Source organism: Halichoerus grypus, chromosome 12 (genome assembly GCF_964656455.1).
Source record: "Halichoerus grypus chromosome 12, mHalGry1.hap1.1, whole genome shotgun sequence".
In the NCBI taxonomy this organism is placed as follows: domain Eukaryota; kingdom Metazoa; phylum Chordata; class Mammalia; order Carnivora; family Phocidae; genus Halichoerus; species Halichoerus grypus.
The window spans coordinates 11,240,862-11,263,677 of NC_135723.1; the positions used below are offsets into that span (position 1 = coordinate 11,240,862).

Sequence of the window (22,816 nt, forward strand, 5' to 3'; positions counted from 1 at the left end):
TCGGGACCATCTTTTTAGTGCATGTGGGTGGGTGAACAGCCTCACGCCACCCACAGTGAAATACAAGAAAACTGACATGATTGCATCACGTTATGGGTTCCTGTCGTTCAGCCCAGCACCATTTCCTGAGCACCTGCTGTGTGGAGGTCACAAGGAACGCTTGTGGGCGCCCAGATGAAGGAGCCATAGTCCCTCTTCTCTGGAAACAGGCTAGGAAGGCTAACAGCCTTGCTCCTGCATGATAAACCCATCAAGAATGCAGAGCAGAAGGTATCCTTAGGGGAGTTTCAGTAGTCAGGAGAGTTGGAACACGCTTTCCATCCGGCTCTTTCCTTCCTTCCCTCTTTTCTTTGTAAATTTCTGTCCCGTTGTATGTTTCTTCTCCTCGGCTCCTCTACTCATATGCGTGCCTGGAGCAGCAGTGGTTCTGAGAGGCCGTGATCTGGAACGATCATTGGCTCTGCCAGGAATAGTCAACAGCCTCCACTTCAATAAAATGTGAACATTGACAACCCCCCGCCCGGTCACAGGCAAGCCCAGTGGAAGTAAGGAACGTCAGCTGCACAGCTGGCCGAGTCCAGCCACCACGTAGCAGCTTTTAAGGATGTTGTAAAATTCCTTCCATAAATAATGTTAAGGGGGAAAAAAATAAAAGGTGAACTTCTCAGAATGTCAGGTTTCTTTACCAGCCTTCCAAGCGGTAAGGCAAGGATGCAGTTCTTCCCTGAGAGATGGCATTTTAGACTTAGATTATATTGTGTATGGAAACATCAGAGGGAAGAAAAACCCAAACCTCTGTTAGGAAAAAAAAAAATCTTTTTATATAGCCATAAAAGGAAAATGGCTAACGCCCACACCACTCTCAGCTGAGATGAAGAGAGTGTGTCTGCCGGCAGCTTTCCAATATGAAGAAATAAAAATCCCAGTCCTTCTGCCCGTGGTTTCATGGCCCCGTGGCCTTGCCTAGGAAATCAAGGAAGACTTGTAAAACACTGCATTCACAGAGCTCAAAGTTTCACTTTACCACCCTTGCCACATACAGACGCATCGGCTCAAATCGGAACAAGATGTGATCTTACTGAGAAAGAATCCTTACAATATCACGTTACCTCCCCCTGGAAATTCCCCCGAGCACGTATAAAATCCCAAAGACCTAAAGTAGAACACCGAAGAAAGGCTCTCAGGCTCAAAAGCAAGCTGCATTGACTTTCCTTGTATCATATTATATACACATATTACAATTATGTCAGCGATTAAAAGCATTGTCATGCTGCATTATGAACTGTTCTTATGTTTGGGATTAGATAACTCTCCTCCATACCCCCACGGGTTCTTTTTATGTCCTAAGGGCAAATCCTTTCTCTTGGGTCAGGAATGTAATAAGGTAGGTTTTCCTCTCTCTGGGATATTGTGTCTGTCTCACTGTGTTTAAATTGATGCAGAAAGCTCTTCAGAGCAAAATACAGTATTTTCTTTGTATATGAGCCAGCAGTTGACTAACCCACAGGGAATTCTCTGTGTTGAGCATTTTAAAGGTACAAGTTGGGTATGTTTGAGCTGCTGAAGCTCAGTGAAAGCCACTGGGAGAGTGGATTGGCCACGGCTCTGAGAAGAGATGCCTTCTCTCTCACGTGGTCTTGGGGAAAAAAAACCACTATTCTAACCAATAATTTTTTAATGATAAATTAAGTCAGGAAAATTACCCAGCTCATTTTAATAATAATGGTTCAAGACAGGAATAAAGAGGAATTACAGTTTGTGTAAATGTAGGTTACATATAATTTAAAGGCATTTAGCTACCAAAAAAATGAGTTCCCTAAAAATAGCAGTTTTCTCCCCATCAGATGTATGAATTATTAACACATCCCTCCTGGGAGTTGAACCACAGTCCCTGGTATCCAAAACCAGCAAATTTGCCATTTGAAGTAAAGGGCAATTTCTCTTTGATTTTCTCTCTCCTTCCAGACCACCAGTTGCCAGAGGTCAAGGCCATTTCCAACCAAGGATAACTTATTTAACCCTCGTAATGTTGGTTATTGGTTTTCATAGTACCCCTGAGTCTAGGATCTTGGAATTCGTACAGAATCTAAGCAGTATAGTGTGTGTGTATGTGTGTGTGCACAATGCGTATGTTTCCTTCCTTCCCTCCCTCCTTCTTTCCTTCCTTCCTTCCTTCCTTCCTTCCTTCCTTCCTTCCTTCCCTCCTTCCTTACCTTCGTGTTCAGTCTCATGCGTTCAGATTAAATAAAAATCATGCTATAGCTACAATGAAGCATACATCTCCACCCTCTCTCGACAGTGCACTTTTTATAGCATTTAATTTAAAAAAAAACCTCCCCTTCTGGTGAACTCTTTGGCTATTTCTGACAGATGACTCTTTCTTGACCTTGAGTTTAGCGCTGTTTCCCCTCAGTCCCATCAATGTGCGGGTGAAAAGTTTTGCACTGGATTCTGTTCTGATCTCTTCCACAAACTTGTGGTGCACTAGTAGGTAAGTTTCTGAACCTCTCTGAGCATCAGGAACATCCTCCTGTAGGAGATAAAGGATAAGAGAGGAGTAACCACATGGGAAGACATGGGTCAAGCAGGCCCAGCACAGAAGTGGGCATTAGCAAGGGAGCAGTGCACACAGCCTGCCTGCCCCATCCCTAGAAACAGAGGGCAGGAGAAGACAAAGCAAGAATGATCATAATGCTGGTCCTCACCTTCCCATGGCCTTGTACAGTGGATTTATATCGGTTCATAGGAAGGACCTCCAAGACGATAGCCTGGAGCCCCAGCGCCCTACGTGACTCTTAAAACATTCTGGTGATACTCATTGTTGTGCTTGAGTTACCTGAAAAATGAAATGCATAGAAGTCACTTTGCAGGTAATTTAGATAAGATGACAAATAGTATGCTTTTACTTTAAATACCCAGGTGACAAAATGTGGACCAAACATTGAGATTCAATTAGCTTCATTCAGTCTCTGGGTTTTTCTGGCAAATGCATTCACTATTTTCTCCCTACAGAGTGTTAAAATTCATAACCTTTTAACCCATTTCTGCACTCTTATAATCACACTGTATTCATATTCTGTTCCTATGCAATGTGGAGACAATTATGAAAGCCACCTATATGTTGAAGGCATACGCTTGAAGTCTCAAATGAAACTTTTTAAAAGTTGCATGATTACACAATATATACTGGCCATGTTCTCCTAGGAAAATGTGCTTAGGAAAATATGTTTTATAGAATCAAGCCCCCAAATTAAAAGCATATTTTTAGGAATAAATTAGCTCTTCTTGAGAAGTGAAATTTTTACTTTGCTAGGGAGGTAAAAGGCAAAACAAAAACAAAAAAATAAAAATGCAGGAATGGCTCAAATTCAAGGAAAGTCACCTCCCCCAAGAGTGATTTCTCCATGGAAAGGATGGTGCTCAGCACTAGGTGGGCTGGCTTCCCCCTTCTCTTTTGGAAGGGCCACAGATCATTTCACACACACACACACACACAAACACACACACGTGCGTTTTTTTAGTTGCAAGTTTAAATCTGTTTTCCTTATTTATGTCTCTGGTTGAAACAATGTATGAGCAACCTTACTTCCTCGTTGCTATCTTTTCCAACACTTTCGTCATGGTACGGGCAAGATTTCCATGACCTTAATGAGATTTGCACAAGCAGATTAAAGATGAAATCTGCCCTTCGGTCTTCTATTACTTAACAGCGGGGCATTAGGAAGAAATCTCTGGATAAACTCTTGACAAAAACAATAGCCAGGGGCAGAATTCCAGTGTATAGCCTGATCACAAGGGTAACTTGGCCTTTTTTCTCTCCATCTGAAGCATTATTGAATTATTTTCAAGAGAAACCTATCGTAAAACCTAAAATTATGTGCTTTCCACGGCCAGTGGAACGAACATTCATCGGAAGGCTTAGCACTTAGACGCCAGAACTCTCACCCCAGACCTGTATCTACATGCCGATGGTGGGCAAAAATAAATTTTAGAATCCCTTTTCACTGATAATGTATGGGAACCAACTCAGATAACTGAATTATGTCACTACTAGCTCAAAACCTCAAACTACAGTCACAGTAAAAAAGGGGGCTCTGTTTGGTGGACCCTGAAGGCATATGAGAGGCTGAGGTTTATCAGATTGCTGAGAGTAGAGGAATCACAGGAAATTGCTTCTGTTTCCTGGGGCTTCTGGTTCTCAAAGCACAAACCGACAGCGGCGGACGGGGGGTAATGCTGAGACCTGGGCCCACATCAATGCTCAGTGTGGTATTTCCAATAACAAATGCCCCCAACAAATATTTATTGAGCATTTACTATATGCTGGGCACTGTTTCAGGCACTTGGAATACATCAGTGAGCGAAATCAATAAAAATCTCTGCCTGTGCGGAATTTACATTCTCATGGGGAGGCAGGCAATAAATCAGGAACGGTCTGTACATAGAGGAGAGTGTGTTCAAGGTGATGAGGGCCATGGGGAAAACGGAGCGGCAGGGCCAGGGGGTGGAGAGTTCAGGGGTGAGGAGGTTGTACTATGAATGGGGTGATCAGTCTCATTAAGGAGGTGACACTGGAAGGAGGACTTGAAGGAGGTCCAATGATCTTGGCGTAGTGACCCCATCCCAGAGGACAGTCAGGCGTCTCCTCCTGCATGTCCAGGTTGCTCAGCCTCTGGGGTGGCCTTTGCCTTCACGGCGTTGGCTCTGCAGGGACCAGGTGGCGGGTGTCCCCACCCGCACCCTGCCACGCCTGGTCTCCGTGGTCCTTGGGTGCCCCCCGCTTCCATCCCATCTTGCTGGGCACTCGGGTGTTGGTGACCGGACCACAAGATGTGGGGAGCCGTCTTTGCTTCCAGCCCTGCAGGTCCCGGGGTTCTTCCAGATACACCCCTGCGCCCCACTCCCGGCCACTGCGTGCCGTCTGCTCTGTCTCTCCTCCGCTTCCTCGTTTCCCTCCCTGTCTCTCAAACACCAGTTTCCCATCATCATCCCCAGCGGCTCCCCTTCCTCCTCCATGCAGTCTCCATAGCTTGGGCTTTTCAAATTGGGCTTTGCAAAGTCCTTAAAGTTCTGCGTGTGGGGCTCACCAAAGATAATACGGGGGTAGGGAAGGGGACGGCCCTCCTCCTTCAGCTACAACCTCTCCTAGATCCCTAATTCTTCAGATGTGTCTTCTCTGTTGTTTCTCCTTATGGAGATGTCCTGGGGGCACTTCCAAAATGCCGTGTCCCAAACAGACACCCAATCTCACAAATTCCCTCTGAATCTTTCAAGCCAGAAACTTCCGTATCACCTATTACTCCTCTCTCTGATTCACCATCCACAAACTATCCCAAATTGTCTCTCCATCTAGCCCTTTCTCTCCATCGTCTTCTTGGTTGCCGGGGGCATAATGTAGGTTCCTTCGAGCATTCAGCACCCCTCGTGGTTTCGCTGCAGCCAAGGTACTAGGGCAGGGCGCCCTCCCTGCTCCCTCGTTCACCCCTGCTGTAGTATGTAAGTGTGCACACGCACCCTCACCCTCACCCCACACTGGGTGGCATTTGCCCACACATCATGTTCTTCCTTGACCCTGGACCTCTGTAGCTCTAGTCCCTCCTCTAGGATACACTGTTCTCTGGGTCAGGTTCCCTCTCTTTATTCTGGATTCAACTCATGTACCTGCTTGTGAAGCCTTCCCTGACTTCACTCTGTCCCCTATCCCATTTTCTTTAAACTACTTGTTTCCCATTCACCCAATTTAAAATAGCATCTTCGAGGCGCCTGGGTGGTTCAGTGGGTTAAATGTCTGCCTTTAGCTCAGGTCGTGACCTCAGGGTCCTGGGATCGAGCCCCACGTTGGGCTCCCTGCTCAGCGGGGAGTCTGCTTCTCCCTCTCCCTCTGCTGCTCCCTGCTCGTGTGCTCTCTGTCTCTCTAATGAATAAATAAAAAATCTTTAAAAAAATAAGTAAATAAAATGGTAAAATATCATCTCAGACACAGTGCCCCTGCCTTACTCACATTCCTTTTGCCCCCAAAATACAAATGAATGAATTCCTATATCCTGATGTCTGGGCCAATGGTTTTTTGTTTGTTTGTTTGTTTTCTATAAACTCTATGCCTTGATACTAACTTGGTAAAGAAAATTGTCATCTACACGTGGACTAATTCGTGTGTGCCCATGTTGTATAGGATATTTTATTCTGATATTCTTACATGTGCCGGCAATCAGGGATGAAGGTGTTTTGAAGGGGGACTTCAACTTGAGTTCGTTGAAAAGCAGCAGAATAGTTCCACACGTTGAAAAGCTTGCTAAAATGGGGATGTCCTGGGGCTTCTTCTCTGTCCTGTTTTGGGGAGATAAAGCCAGGAAAGCCCTGGGCACTGGCTGCTAGCTTTCTTGTGACGTGGAACCATGAGAGAGGAAGAAAGTCATGCATTTTTGGGGGTAGCTTGCTTTTTTCATTGCAGAGGTGTCCATGAGGTGAAAGCTGATTTTTAAACAGTACCCCTTTCCGCATTCCTACAGCCAATCTTGGACGACATCCAGTGGACATGTCTTACTCAGTCTTGCCTCTTCAGAGTTTAGCACAGTAACTGTGATATCATAAATAAGCATTGAGTTAATAGTGAATGAATGAGTCAGCTCAGCGGGGACATGTGGGCAGATTTCCAAGTGGATAATTTTGCCTGCTTGCCTGCCTTCTTCCTTTCTTCCAATAGCTCTTGAGATTTGACCGGGTTTGCGTCATTAGCGGCCCCGGACCCTTCTTTACACACGTACACACACACTCACCTAACCTCCTTTTGACTCTGAAGGAAGACTCCTAGCGCTTTCCAGGCAGGAACCTCCCCTAGCCCTAATGGGCAGAAACCCTTGGGGATGAGGATTGGCCTGGACTAGCATCAGCATAACTCTGCTACCTCGTATCTTCAAAGGGTCCCGGGAAAAAGACTCTTGACTTTTCTCCAAAATAAAATAAATTATTTTCTCCAAATAAATTTCTCCAAAAATAAATTATCATTTGAAATTCAGATACATTTTATTTTATCTGTTATTATTTTAACAAGTATTTTAGTCATCAGAATGATTTAAAAACTTGTAAGACTACACGAGCTTAAAGGCTGATTGTTATGATGTTCTGGATCAGCCTTTGGGAGTATAGAGGGAGTGAGGTCACTTTTATAAAGGGCGGTGAAGACAGACAGAGCCCACCCATTCAAGACGGATCACATCTGTCACTCGTCTCTGTTTATGTTGTTCTTGAATTTCAAATTTTCTCATAACCACATTGTATATTCAGGCTCTTTACAAAGAGCGGGGTCTATATGCTCAGGCTCCATGGGGATTGCCAAGATCATAAAAATTAAGGAATAATTAAAGGCTAAAATTCTGTATACTTCTAGATAATGGAACTCTTAATATCTGTCATCTCAAACAGGAAACGTTTGCATCTACCTTTGCATTCAGGGAGACTTTAAAATTGAATCTTCCTTGTTCTACTTAGAGTAGTCATGGGGGGTGTGTGTGTGCGTGTGTGTGTGCAAGCATTTGTCACCTTAAAATTAGGAGTGCAAGGGGTCCTGTTATAATTGTATTTATATTGTTGTACCAAGCCAACCTACCTTTTAAAGTTTTATCACAAAAGAAAGAATTGTTTTGACAATGGGTTGAAGAGTATAGCTGCTCTGTAAATACTAGCAGGAATTATTATTCTACAGAGAAACTACCCATTAACTTTCTTTTCTCTTCATGGCAGAAATCCAAGCCCACAAGGTGGGAAGATTTTAATCCTCTAGGACACAGTTTGGCTTCTGAAATCTTTAATTTGGTGATCTGTGCCCTTGCTGTGGATGGTAATGCTTTCCAGATATCCTGGATTCGTAGAAATGATCCATTCCTATGAGTGACTAATTCATCTGGGTTTTGGGAGAGGTTGCATTTTGTGGCCGCCTATGCTGGACCTCCGGCCTTGCTCTTGTTCCCATTTGAAGCCAGTTGAGGAGCAGGGAAGCCTGGCTCTCACTGTGTCTTTGGGCCTAGTGGTGTGATCAGAAACCTTGGTGCTCGCTGTATGTGGTGGATGGGCTCATTGCAAAAAGACGAAAAAGAAAATGTTTTGGAGTGTTCTGGAGATTTCGCTTTCCAAACTATTTCATCCTGTGATTACACAACTAAGATTATCTTGCCACTCTGCAGTTAGCATGCTTCTTATTTCCAGAACGGATGCTATGAAATCCTTACTTGCTTAACTCTTTGTATCTTTGTTTTTGGTAACTAGGCCCCCAGTCCTTTTACTTAAGAAGAGTTTGTGTTTTTATTGTTATTTTGACTGAAACAAAAGTTGGTATGTTTAAGAATAAGATAAAATGGTGAGCCCAGTAATTTGTAGAAAGGATGTAAACAGTCTTAGATTGCTTGGAGGATGTGATGAAGCCACTTTACCTCTCTTTTTAAAATCTCAGTGGGATGTAAATGCTGACGCTTCCAGAAAAGAAGTTCTCAGTTTTTTTGTTTTTTAAAGAAAACACACCTTTATTAAACTGTAAGAGAACCTTATTAAAAGAGAAGAGTTACAATGATGTTTTGTAAAATAATTTAGAAGTCAGAGAACAAAACTGAAAGAGAAAGAGAACTTTTACACTTCTTACAAGGAATGAGAGGCCCTTAACCCACTTTCAAGAATGAGGATGTTTTCTTTTTACCGAACTAGTGTAAGGAAATTAATCCATATAATGGTTACATTTTGCTTTTTTATAATTCTTCTCAAAAACTAAAATTTCCTGATGTTTGAGGTCATCTTAACATTAGGTCAGCATACTGTTCCTATGTGTATATGATTTGGAACCAGTACCACATGCACTTTTGGAGGGGGAGGAGTCACAGGCTAGGTCAATTCTGCCCCAAGCTAGGGGCGCCTGGGTGGCTCAGTCGGTTAGGCGTCTGCCTTTGACTCACGTCATGATCTCAGGGTCCTGGGATCGAGCCCCGCATTGGGCTCCCGGCTCAGCGAGGAGTCTGCTTCTCCCTCTGCCCTACTCATGCTCTCTCTCTCTCTTTCTTTCTCTCGCTCTCAAATAAATAAAATCTTTAAAAAGATTATATCACAAATTAGACTTACACCTAGTAATTTTATAATTCAAGGTAACAACAAAACCAAAACTACAGATTCTGAATTAACTGTACTTGAATTTTCCATGAGGTTTTAGTAAATTTTAGACTATATCATGTCTTAGAAAATACCAGTTTTTTCAAATCATACACTGTTTTGCTTCACACACTTGAACTAATATGAGCGTATGTTGTTTTAGCTTTGTTTCCAACTCTGCACAAAGTTCAGTGTTGTCCATCTTTCCATTCATCTCTACAACTTGAAAGATGAGGAAGGGATATAAGGAGAAATTGTCATTTATGTGACGTTGTCAGGTTGTTAACTCTGAGTCCAGTGTGAAATCCACCAGGAAATATTGTGTCATAGAAGTATGTTCTGCTTTAACTCTGTCTGTGGATCATGTGTGTGTGTGTGTTTGTGTGTGTGTTAGTGTATGTTCTATAGTAGAAGTTGTGATTAAGGTGCCCCCTTGTCCTTCCATGAGAAACCATTTGCTAGGGCTGACCTCTGTCTGAGGGCTGGATGCAGGGCAAAGTCAGATCCAACCTGGCTATTCCCTGTTCTTCACCCACTTTTCCTTTCTCCCCCCACTGTCCCCTCTGTCACCAGAGTCCCTCACCAAATATGTCAACCCTTGAACAACATGGGGGGTTGGAGCATTGACCTTTCCATGCAGTGGGAAATCTGTGTATAACTTTTGACTCTTCCAAAACTAAACTACTAATAACCTACTATTGACTGGAATTCTTACCAATAATGTAAATAGTTGATTAGGACATATGTTGTATATGTATTATTTACTGTATTCTTCAATAAAATAAGCTAGAAAAAATAAGCTAGAAAGTCATAAGGGAGAGAGAATACATTTATAATAATGTACTCTAAAAAATCTGCATATAGGTGGACCCACGCAGTTCAAACCCATGTTGTTCAAAGGTCAAATGGACACTTTCATGGTTCTCTCTTTTTTGGGGGGAGTGATGAGGGGTTAACATCTTTCTTGACATATAATTCATATACCACGTGTGAGGCGAACATGATAACCACTGCACTACGGAAACCCGAATTCATATACCATGTGATTCACCCATTTAAGGTCTACAGCTCAGTGTATACACAAGAGTTGTGCAACCATCCTTTCAACCAAATTTACAACATTTTCATTACCACCAAAAGAAATCCCACCTCCCAATACTTTCTTAGCCACAGGGAACCACTAGTCTTACCTCCCTTCTATATAGACTTGCCTATTCTGGGCGTTTGTATAAATGGAATCACACAATCTGCGTCCTTTGGTGGCTGCCTTCCTTCACTTAGCTCACCCACATGGTGGTGCGTGTCGGGAGCGTGATGAGCCTCCACTGTAGTGAAGCTGTGTGTCCAGCCTACGGCGGGGGGGCGAGGGGGGCTGCTGCGTTAGCGTCCATTCTCTAAATCCAACACTGTGAAGCCCTCTGTTCGGACATTTACCTTCTCAGACAACTTTGTCTTTTTTTTTTTTTTTAAGATTTTATTTATTTATTTGAGAGAGAGAGAATGAGAGAGAACACATGAGAGGGGGGAGGGTCAGAGGGAGAAGCAGACTCCCCGCCGAGCAGGGAGCCCGATGCGGGACTCGATCCAGGGACTCCAGGATCATGACCTGAGCCGAAGGCAGTCGCTTAACCAACTGAGCCACCCAGGTGCCCGAGAACTTTGTCTTTTCTTACACATGGAAAAGAAAGTAGTTTTGTTATTGATTTGTACCTAGACACAAGGTTTGATTACCTGTCAGAGAGACTCCATTTATTTATTCCTTCTTAACCAGGAAGCAGATTTTTGCTTTTCATCTCTGCCTAATTCTTAATATTCACAGACCAGAAAGAAGCAAATATTTTATTTTTATAAAGAAAATGGTGTTTTGTACCCAAAGTCTTGAGTCCTTTTGATATTTTTCTGTATAATTTTTGAGTTGTATCAGAAAACTGAAAGGTGCCTGGATATTTTATAAACCAGTACGGACTCAAGCAGTTGTGCTGGGGGGTCTTCGGGGCAATCCCTCCCACAGCAAGCATCACATTGTAAATACTATTAGGACGATTGATGGTGCCAACAAAACCCTTTAAATTATTTTATTTATCTAAAATTAAAGCACATATAGAGATAAAAGGCCTGTTTCAGCCCTGATCGTCAGTGGTTGCTGCTTTTTCCTACTTCTGCCTAGTGAAGCTGTTAGGAATCCATAGTGTGTCCCTAATAGAATCTGTGTCATGAAACTTGTACAACTTTTCAGATATGGCACATGAATCAAATACCTGCAACAAGAAGGCACATGCCGGGCACCTGGGTGGCTCAATTGGTTGAGCAACTGCCTTCGGCTCCAGTCATGATCCTGGAGTCCCGGGATCGAGTCCCGCATCAGGCTCCCTGCTCAGTGAGGAGTCTGCTTCTCCCTCTGACCCTCCCCACTTTTATGCTCTCTGTCTCTCGTTCTCTCTCAAATAAATAAATAAATAAATAAATAAAAGAAGGCATATGCCTCCTTTCAGACAGAAAGTTTCGAAGGATTCTTGCATAGTTTCTTATAGGCAAACGATGTCAGTTTCTCTCTCAAATCAGTTTTAATGTACATGAAGCTTTAATGCCTTATAAAGTATTTTTCCTCTTTCTCTTTTACAGAAATATCTCTGGACTACTAAGAGGTAGTGCCGGTGACTCTTGAACGTGGGTTTGAACTGCATGGGTCCACTTACATGTGGATTTTTTTTTTTTTTTTTGATAAATACAGGAAAACCCTGTAAATGTGTTTTCTCTTCCTTACGATTTTCTTAATAACATTTTCTTTTTCCAGCTTACTCTATTGAAAGAATACAGTGTATAATACACATAACATACAATATATGTGTTAATTGACTGTTAATATTATCAGTAAGGCTTCTGGTCAACAGTAGGCTAACAGTAGTTAAGTTTTTGAGCAGTGGAAACGTGCGTGCAGATTTTTGGGTGTGCACGGTGTCAGCACCCCAACTCCTGTGTTGTCCAAGAATCAACTGTAATAAATTGATAATATAAAGTCAAGAAACAAATTGAAAATTGAGCTTATTTAAAATTGTTTACTTGCTTGTATCCCATCCTCTGCTAAAATAGGATGCTTTCTTAACATACACTCTCGGCACATCCTTAAAAGTTACAAATTATTGAATTCTACGAAACATATTCACTGACTTGAGCCTGGTTTCTGAGCTCAGCTGGTAGCAGTGTGAAAAGATGTAGAAAGCATCAAGCATTTCTAGTTTCTGAGAAGGCAGGGTTTCGGTTTTATTTCCTTCCAGTTTTAAAATAAAATAATGGCATCAAATAGTGGCATGTTTGTGGGTTGAGATACAGAGAAATGTAGCAAAGGGATGAGTCAGAAATAAAACTGAGGGTCCAGCGAGCATCCGTAGGCTTCACGCCCATAATGCAGATCCCAATGTGTTGAGCATTCATATACAAAATACATTACTCTCCCAGTCTTTATTTTCTCTTCTGTCAAAGCAGTAGCACTGTGTATGTGTGTGCGGACATGTATGTGTTTGTGTGTACATATGCACATGGGTGTTTGTGTGGAGACAGATCATATTTCCTTGAGCACCATGCTACTGAAGACCATGCTCTTTGTACCTCCTGCTGTGAAAAACTTGTCAGTGTACTTTGTAGAAAACTTACAAATTGGTGACAAAATCCTGTGTTACCTGAGAAACAGTAGGAACGGACAGAAAGACAGGTGTGTAATGCTTATGCACAGGGGAGGCGTAGGAAGATCATGGCGAGGGCTGAGTCTAAAGTTTTACGTGTCCTGCCTTCCCTGATTTTAGGTGTGCTCAATGGTAATATTTTCATTACAACAGCGGGAGGAATTCACCTTCTGCATGGGAAGGAGCTGTCTGGTTTTAGGAGTGCACTGACCTTGATCAGCAGGGCGTTTGTCTACTGATCAGCGTGCTGCCCTTGAGCGGAGTTTGCAAGGGGATGTGTGTGCGAAGCTTCCTCACTCCCCTCGAGTGGAGTTTGCACGGGGATGTGTGTGTGAAGCTTCCACGCTCCCCTCAAGCTGATTTTGCACGGGGATGTACCTGCTAAGCTTCCACGCTCCCCTCGAACTGAGTTTGCACGGGGATGTGTGTGCGAAGCTTCCACGCTCCCCTCAAGCCCTACCGTCGCTTCTCCTCTGAGGAAGTTGCCTCGATGGAGGGTGCTTACCCATCGTGAAAACTTGCGCTTTCTGGGTGGGAATCAACGGGGAATCTGGCCGAAGGCGAGGGAGACAGAGAGCAAGCAGAAGGGTGCTTCCCAGGTTCCTGAACCGCTTGACTAGCAGCTTTATTTGGAGGGCCACCAACAATGGGGACCGATAGACCGCACACGAATGCACTTCATCCAAAGGGTTCGCAGTTAGACTGAGGAAGAACTACGTGTTCTTTCCTGGGAGCAAAATAACAATGCAAGAAGAATGATTCTCATTAGCTTAGCGAAGGCCATTGTAGCATCCATTTTGCTGTCCGTGACAGAAAAGCTGCCTCTCCCCCATTTTCCTTCAGGTCTTTCTGCCCACAGCACCGAAGGCTCCCAGGCTGCCTCGATGGCCAGGCCAGGCCGACAGAGAGGCTTCTCCCTCCTCCCTGTGTCCCCGGGGCGCCGCGGGGAGCAGAAGGGATGGGAATGCGGGGTCTTGGCTCACCTGGCTGCAGACACGTCCCACTGGGGACACAGCAACTTTGTTGGTTTGCTGTGGGTGCCTGAGAGATTTACTTGTTCCAAGAGCCATCAGTTTCCTGAGGCAGATGCTTCCAGTCCTGCTTGGAAGATGGAATCCTGCAGAAGCAGGATGGGGTGGGGTGGTGGTGCAGTGCGGTCCTGGTGTCCCTGTCCTGGTTGTCCTGATGGGGAGAGTTCCGAGCAGCCGAGCCGAGGGAGTTGGCACACGGCACTGTAATTTACGCCATCTATCTCTTTCTGGAACTTGCGCCACTGGCAAATTGCATGTCTTTGTGTTGGATTAGTTTGGACTTTAATCATGCATTATTTTCCCTCCAATTAAATTATTTATATATTTGATTAACGTTTCATTGCTAGGAAGTCAAATGTTCAATGAAACCACAAATAAACACATGCCCATTGAATTTCAGGCCAGCTTCATGCGGGAGCATTCTGTCGGTGGAATGCTAAGAATTCGCTGCGTGTAGTCTTCTTAGCTACCTGGGGATTTGGGTGAGCAAGATCCACCGGGTCCTAGGAGCACAGAGCAGGGGGAGTCTGTCTGGCCTCCCTCCCTCCCCTTGTTTAGCCTAGGATCCTGACTTTTTTTCCTTCCTGTGGATTTTGTCTTTTCCCTAGCACTGACACCTCCCTCCCTCTAATTTCACTTCCTCAGGCTTGACAAGCCTGACCAAGAACATCATGGGCTCTGCTAGCCCAAGAAGGAAACTGAAATCGCTTAGTCAGGGATGAGCAAACTGATGGCCCACAGTCCAGCTCTGACCCCCTGCTTGCTTTTGCACAGCCCATGAGGGAAGAAATGGTTCTTTCAGTTTTAAATGGTTGAAAAAAAATTTTTAAGACTGTTTCTTGACACGTGAAATGTTCAGCGTCAAAGATAAAGTCAAAGGTAAACAGCTGCACCCATTCATTTACACATTGTCTATGGCCGTTCACCTAAAACAGTGGCAGAGTTTGAGTACCTACGACCTTTTGGCCAGCAAAGCCTAAAGTAGTTCCTGTCTGGCTTTTTACAGAGAAAGTTTGCCGACACCCGATCTAGTTCATCACTGGGATTTAACAGATGAGAAAATTAAGGTTCAAGTAGGAGAACTGACCTGTCCAGAGATACAGAGCTCATCAGAAGTTGGTCTGGGAGGCATCTTCCAATGCCCACCGCACGTTCTTTCCCCTGGAGTGTAGAGTCTGCCTCGCTGCAGAGGTCAAGCAGCTTGTGAAAGAAAAGTAAATGTTTAGGACACATGGACATGTAAAATGTATTTCTTAGAATTATTTTTTTCACTTGAAATCTAGAGTCAGGAAATGCGTTCAGCCTAAAATGCATTTGAACTACCCAAGTAGGCAGAAAGATGTCTTCGTATTTCTTTAGAGTAATTGATTACATCCCGTGCTCAGCACTTGGACCCCGTCCCCACCGGCCAAGGTGGTAGAATCTCATTTCAAGAAAAATAACTTGTGGTCTCAATCCAAGTTTGCACTTAAGAGCAGTTTCAGAAAATTACAAAAGCCTATTAGACATTACTCAGGTCTCCTGTACGGGGTCCGAGAGGGAAGACCCCCCAGACGCTAACCTTTCTGAAAGTGAGGTTGCTCCTACTGCCTAGCGAAGGTTCTTCCTTGTCCCTCCCCACGTGCAGATCGGCTGGCTGATCGGCATGCGATTCCCGGCCCTGGAATTTTCAGACATTGTCCCAGAGGCCAAGGGCGACGAGAGTTGGTGAGGTATAAATAGGAAATGGGATCTTTCAGTTACTGCTCTCTCATCAGCTTCTTGTCCACTCCCTCCTCCAGCTTAGTAGTGGGTCCCTCCACACCTCGGTAGGCAGCTTCTAGGACTTGGCCAGCCAGCCAGTTTCAACCTCTGCTTCGGAGCCTTCCATCGCTATTCTGGCCAGGCATGCACCTGAGGGGACTGGTGGGGTGTTGGTGGCATCCACCCAGCCCGTGGAAACTCATGCCTTCTTACCGCACCAGGGCGTGGCCATGTTGGATGCCTCCTGGGTCTGCTAGACCCACCCTCTCCTGCCATGCGTGTTCTTTACGTACCACACATGGTCCTCACCCTGTTCTGTCCCATTGGTCTCGCTTTTCTGCGATGGTGACCCTTTCTCCCCACACTGTCTCTTATCTGCACATCTGGCAGGTCTCCACGCATCACTTTGGCCCTACCATAAATGCCCCTTCACTGAAGAAGCTAACCCTCCTCTTCGGTGCGTCACACGGATTTGAGACCCCCTATTAATTATTTTTAGAAAACCCTCTTACTTCCTTTCACAACACTGATCACAACTATAATTGTATAGTAATTTAAGACATTATCTGCTTGGCTCCGGTAGACTATCATTTTCTTAGGGCAGGAAGCATGTCTGTCTGGTTCCCCAGCATGGGGCTTGGTATGGAGTACACCTCAGTATGCACGAGTAAATGCAGGACAGATGAATGGGGTGTTGCAATCACGTAATGTACAGTAAGCATTTATTAACTGATGAGAAAAAGTGTTTCTAGAAAACTTGAGACTCGGCTCAATGCAACATCCCCTCAGAAAACTCTAGATATTCTAGCTCATACTCTGATAATCCCACTGTCTCCTCTTGGAGACCTGGGGATCTTAGATAACAAGCACTCAGTTCTGTTCAGGAAGTGTGTGTGCAGAACAAAAAGAGTACACTCACCCAGTGTTCCCTTATTCAACCCAGCAAGGTAGGATTCATGTTTGGATATCATTCACATCCTTTTGACTTCTTGATAGTGTATCATCTTAAAGTGATCAAACACATTACATTAAAATCATATTGTATGGACACTAGGTGAAATGAAGCTAAGTTAAGATAAGCAGAAGCATCAAGTTCAATCTCTTTTGTCCAGTGAAAGTTCAGTTTGCCACATGAGTCCAATCAATTCAGCAAAATATTTACTGAGGACCTGCCAGGTGCCAGGGACCCCCGGCCAGTTGCTGAGACTATGAAGCTAGAAGCTGTGGGTCCTGTCCTCTAGGAGTAGACTCAGCGCGAGTTCTAACTCCGTTTTCCAGCTCCGCCTGCCTCCCTCCTCCTTCCTCCTTCCCATCCTTTCTCTTTGTTCTTTCATGTCCATCAATCCAAGGAGCTTATTTCCAGTAGCTTGGGGAAAAGTGAACCAAGAGCAGTTTTTATGGGATGGATTCGTGTGATCGGCAGGAGCTGCTTGAGGAGCGGGGAGTTCATAGCAACTACCTTTCTCTGCCCTCACCCAGTGTTCAAGTCCAGGAAGCAGAACACACGTCACTTTTTCCTGCCGCGGCAGGCCCCCTCCTAGAGGAACCGGACAAGGCCGGCTGAGGGTGGAATCTTACCCGCGGGGCCCCCAGAGACCACTCACTCAGGAGTCAGAGCCTAAGCAAGAAAGTAATTAAACGTTCTGTCATGATCTCGCAGTGCATGGAATCTGAAGGGGGCTTTCTCTCATTGAACAGGTTCATTTGTGGTGTGTTTTTATGTACGTTGAGAAAGTCCTTGCAAGAATCTTACATTAAGGCAAACAGAATGTGGGGTAACCAGAGAATAAAACCAACAGGATCCACCCAGGACATTGATTTCCTCAGTAATTAAATGGACATTTAAATCACATAATCGTCTTACTTAAACTGACTTAAATTTGATCCAAGGTGAGAACCTTCTCTTCCTTGGGTGTTTCTGTAGGGTTCTTTGTGTCTTCCGGTTGTAGGACCCTTGAGATATGACCCCAAGGAACTATATAAAAAATGGTTCTAAAACTGAATTAATGAGGCATTCAGGGAAATTCATCTTTGTTTTACAAATGAAGTTAAGAGAGTTCTATAGAGCTGGAAAGGAACCTTGGAGCCTAGGTGAGCCATCCCTGTGTTTTGTACATCAAGAAGGCTACGATCCAGAGACGATAGCATTTCTTTGGTCTCCTGGTTCTCTTCAGTATTTGGTTTATTTGTCTGTGATTCATCGAAGAAAAAAATCCCACTAATTGGAACTAACGTGTAGTTTGAGAAAGCGCTTCGGTTTTTGGTGCTCCTGTCACAGAATGACGTGTGTGCGTGCACACGTGTGTGTGTGTGTGTGTGTGTTCCCTTCCTGAGATCTCAGCCGCAGCGCTAACCCGAGGCCCAGAGCCGTGGGAGCTGGGGAGTTCCCCTGTGCTCTGTTGACCTTGACCCCCACTCGGCAGGTGAAAAAGGGGGAGGCCCAGCGAGGGCGCATGGGCTCACCCCATTTCACAGCTCCCCTCTTCAGAGGCCGTGTGCGGTACCTTTTCTGGGCCACCAGGCCTCCTCCAAATAGCACCACTCCTGCTGGTTAGGAAATTTACATTCAGGGTTACTAAGAGCAAATTTACTTAAGAAACATACCAAAAAAAAAAAAAAGATCATCTGTATATAAAGTGATCCTATGTTCCTTAGGGCTGAGGGTTGGGGCACTTCTTGCCCTCCCTTCTGTCACCTTCAGAAATGAGTCCTGCATTCCCACGCACTTTCCCTTTCTTTTTCCCCACCCCAGCATATAAATAACGACCATATTCACGGCGAGAAGAAGGAATTCGTGTGCCGGTGGTTGGATTGCTCGAGAGAGCAGAAGCCCTTCAAAGCGCAGTACATGCTGGTGGTGCACATGAGGAGGCACACGGGGGAGAAGCCTCACAAATGCACTGTGAGTGTGCGGCACGGGCTGCGGGCGGGGGGCCACCCGGCAGGGGCGCGTGTCGGGCTGGGGTTCGGGTTCCCCCGCGGGGGGCGGGGCGTCTGCACGCTGTGCGGCTGGACCCGGCCAGGCGGCGGGAGGAGCCGGGGCCTGTGATGAATGCCCGGAGTGCTGAGAGGGTGTTCTGGGATGGGGGGGAGGCCAGAAGTGGAGAAGGAGCCCTGACAACCACACTTCGGGGGACGGCGGAAGCGCTCTGACTTGCCCTGTCCGACGAGGTAGCCGGAGGCCACGTGTGCCCCTCGGGTGCTTTGGACACCTGGCCAGAGCAACCAAGGAACTGATTTTTGTAATTTCATTTTTTAAAAATGTAAATATCAACAGCCTCTGGTGGCACGTGGCTCCCACATTGGACAGCAGACTGGCAGGCGGGCGGGCGGCAGCTGGGATGCACTGGTGGGCACTGGGCATGAGCGTGTGGCCAGCATCCTGCCCTAGCACTAATGCCCATCACGCGGGAGGACCCGGAGGGCAGAGGGAGGTGCCAGCTTTGACTTGAAACCCTTAAGCTCACTTTTAAAAACAGAACCCACGTGACTTCAGAGTTTTCCTTTGCCTTCCTAGTCCATCCCCATGGCCCTGTGTAGACCCACAAGAGGGCTGGGACTAAGCCTCCTTTCACCGAGGTGCCTCCAGGCTCACTGGGCACTGCTCAGCCCTGTGCTTTACATCTTAAAGGCCCTTTACAAACACGATCAAATTCCATGCCTTTGTATGGACACAAAGCCATATTAGTGAACTTTGTGCTGAATCTAAAATCAGTGGGAACTTGAGGAGATCAATGAGCAGATAATGAAACCCATTGTCCACATTGAGTGGTCTATTAAAAAAAAAGAAAAAAAAAAAACAAAAAAAACCTCCAGGACTTTTTAGTAGCCCTGAAAATGCTGTCTCTTGAACTGCACTGAGCCCCATCTGAATCCCAATAAATGCAGAGTTTAGTAGACTTTTGTTCCTCGGTTTTGAAAAGCTGCTGACCCTCGAAATGTCAGTCTTTCATCAGTTTTGAGGGAGTGTGAGGCATAAGCCGTTATTGTGTGGGGTAATGCAGATTTACCTGTGTCCTCAGTTTGAAGGTTGCACAAAGGCCTACTCGAGACTAGAAAACTTGAAAACGCACTTGAGATCTCACACTGGAGAGAAACCGTACGTCTGTGAGCACGAAGGCTGCAACAAGGCTTTCTCGAATGCCTCCGATCGCGCCAAGCACCAAAACAGGACGCATTCCAATGAGGTGAGGCTCCCCCACGAGACACTGTTTGGGCCCCGAGCTCAGGGTGGAAACAAAGAGCCCTCACGGGCAATGCACTTGGAGACAAGGACCATTCCGTCTCATTTCCTCTTGGCCCAGCAGGACTGGGCGCTGAGGGGGCAGGTGAAGGCCTAGAGCCTCCTCGGCCATGGGGCTGGCTGCAAAGGGGCCTGGTTTGGTGAGTAATGCAGACCCAGAGGGAACTTCAAACCCCTGGCAAGCAAGTTTCGCCTTGTTCAGAACTGCCACCTACTGGTCAAACAGTAGGAGCATTTAACTTTGGCATTCCACCCACTTGCTCTGCCTGGAATAGCATGAATCCCTGCAGAGGACGACCCCGTGAGCAGCAAGGATAGACGGCCACTTTTCCTTGCTTTCTCCAGGTGGTATCTTCAAATGCGTTCTGGCCAAAAAGATCTTTACAGGGCAGCCAGCCGTGGCCAAACATGATTTCCAGGCATTCTAAATTCCAAAGGCTCTTGAGCTATTCTCAGAAATCCAGAATGGTTTCTAGTCAGTCATTTAAGATCGCATATTGGATAAAGCTTCAAGGTTGGTGGGTGGTTCCTGTCGTGTTGTGGTTTGTCCATAGTCATCCCCCCAGAATTTCAGAGCAGCCTGAAGAATGAAAGTGGTTTCAAATTATTTTGCCTGGGTTTTAATGCATGTCTGCCCGAAGGCCTCCAACTTCTCTTTGAAGAAGGTCTAGCGCAAAGTTCTGGCTCCTCTGAAACCTTCTCTTGAATGAATCCAGAGATTAACAAAAAGGTTCCCCGCCTTTTGCATAGAAATGGGATATTGAGCCAGAATTTGTTAACATGAGACATAGTTCTGCCCCACTAAGGAGGTCATCAGTTTGCTCGACAATGTGAGAGAAGGAGCACATGACCTGGCTCAGTAGCTCAGGGACCATTGGCTGTAAGGTCCTCTCCAAGTGTCCCTTCAGCTTACAGGACAGAGCAAACACATCTTTAATGGGATGAGCCACACTTTTCTTAAAAACACCACACTCACTCTTCAGCTCATACATGCAGGTTCACACGTACAGACTCTTTTTGAAAGGGTCATGGCAGAATAAGGAGACTTACGTCATTTGGAGTCTCTTATTACTAATCAGCTGTTGGAGGATGCTTTAGGGGAGTTGCCACATCTCCATTTTTTTTATGTCAAAAACGCCTTTACTACATGTAGTGGTTGCTATGTAATCTGCTGTTCTTGTTTTGTGCAAAGTTTTAGGGAGTCTAGGTGAATCCGTAGAGACGGAAAGCAGATCAGTGGTTGCCAGAGGCTGAGGGAAGGGAATAGGGGGTGACTGCTAATAGATACAGGATTTCTTTGGAAGATGTTGGAAATATTCTGGAATTTGATTGATAAATGGTGATAGTTGCACGAGATTGTGGATGTACTAAATGCCACTGAATTGTGCAACTTAAAAGGGTTCTTTTTATGGTATGTGGATTATATCTCAATTTAAAATGTTTTAGGGGATTCGATTAAGTTAGAATTAAATTGATATATTTAACTGCACTCTAGAAATTTAGAAGGTATTCATTCCTATAGATTTTAGGACAAGTTTCCCTCCTGTTATTGTGGAGAAATTGGGGCAGTGGGTGTGTTAGGATTAGCAGTGAACATATACACACATACTTACTCAGCTTTTTATCTTTCTTAAGGACTTAAATTATGTGCATAGCTGTTTGCTTTGCTTAAATGCATTAGAGTTGAGCTTGTCCACTTCCGTGAGGTCAAGAGTGTAGCGCCATGGGAGCGTTTATCCATTATGAGATTAAAAGTTATCCTGTTCAATCATATCTTTCGCCAGGGTTGAGCAGTGTATCTAAAATAAGTTAACCACCTTGACCACGCAAGGCTTTGGCCCTCCGTATAAATGATGGACGGCTTCACATCCACCAAAATTAAGAATCTAGATTTGTGTCATGAGCCGGTCCTAGATAAATCTAGGTATCTTCTTTCATTTATTTGCTCTCATTTATTTGTACTTTCATTCATTCCCTAAACAAATATCGATAGCTAGTTAGGTGGCGCACGCTTTGCTGTTGTGGGTGTAGAACAGAATACCATGGACTTGAACAGGAGGGGCGTCATTCCTGCTCAGGAAGCCAGTCTGGCCTTCCTCCTGCACCCTTAGGCTGCCTCACCCATTTGGGGCCATAGCAGTGGCCCCTGCCAGGGATCCCGACTCTAGACCACACAGCTCATGTCCCCCCAAAGCCACACTAGGCAAGTATCCTTGAGCTCTGACTCAGTTGTATCTCCCTTTCCAGAACATTCCAGTGGCTTCCTCTTTCCTAGAGGGAAAGTTTAGACTCTCTCGGCTTGCACCTGCTGGCACCCGGCCCAAGCCTGCCCTTCCAGGCTTGACCTCTGACCTCTGTGGCCATGAGTGGAACGGGACAGCCACACCCGCATGCGTTAAGCGGTCCTGCCTCTGGACCGTGGCTTTCCTTTCACATCCTCTTACCTTCATTTTTATCCCTCAGAATTTTGGTCTACTTTCAGGACCCAGCTACAGAGCCTCCTCCTAATAAAGTTTGGTTCACTGAGTAATTACTCTGTGCCACAAACACATCGTGATGAGCATTTCATATATCGTCTTACTTCACCCGCAGACCCCACGAGCGGGGTGTTATACCCAGATATAAAAACGTAGTAACCGATGCTCCCCACAATCATCCCAACTAAAACATGATTGTCCTCCATCCACATCCTTCTGTGGCATTCATACTTGGGCCTGGTGATAATTACATGCTGTCTTACTTTTCCTGCACATTTTGTAACCCTGGACATTAAATCCTGCAGTATATGAGTCTTGCCTATAGTGAGGACCATTAAACGTTTATTGAAAAATTTAGTTGGATAAATGCTACAAAGTCAAGTAAAAAACACGGCAATTACTTTCACGAAGTACCTTTCAGTTGAGTGAGTCAAAAAGGAAACAACCGTGGCAAAAGTTGAACGTCTAGGACGGGAGACACAGGGAGCTCGGTGAGACTGACAACATTTATTA

General features: G+C 45.2%; 1 protein-coding gene across 3 annotated transcripts in view; it reads left to right on the plus strand.

Moving 5' to 3' along the window:
* The window catches only part of GLI3 (GLI family zinc finger 3), a 286,929-nt gene that overhangs the window by 250,097 nt on the left and 14,016 nt on the right, over nucleotides 1-22,816 (plus strand). For all 3 annotated transcript variants that reach the window (XM_078059967.1, XM_078059968.1, XM_078059969.1), the window contains exons 11-12: nucleotides 18,336-18,485; nucleotides 19,606-19,770. In XM_078059967.1, the coding sequence (XP_077916093.1) occupies nucleotides 18,336-18,485; nucleotides 19,606-19,770 (315 nt within the window). The remainder of the gene's footprint in view (nucleotides 1-18,335; nucleotides 18,486-19,605; nucleotides 19,771-22,816) is intronic.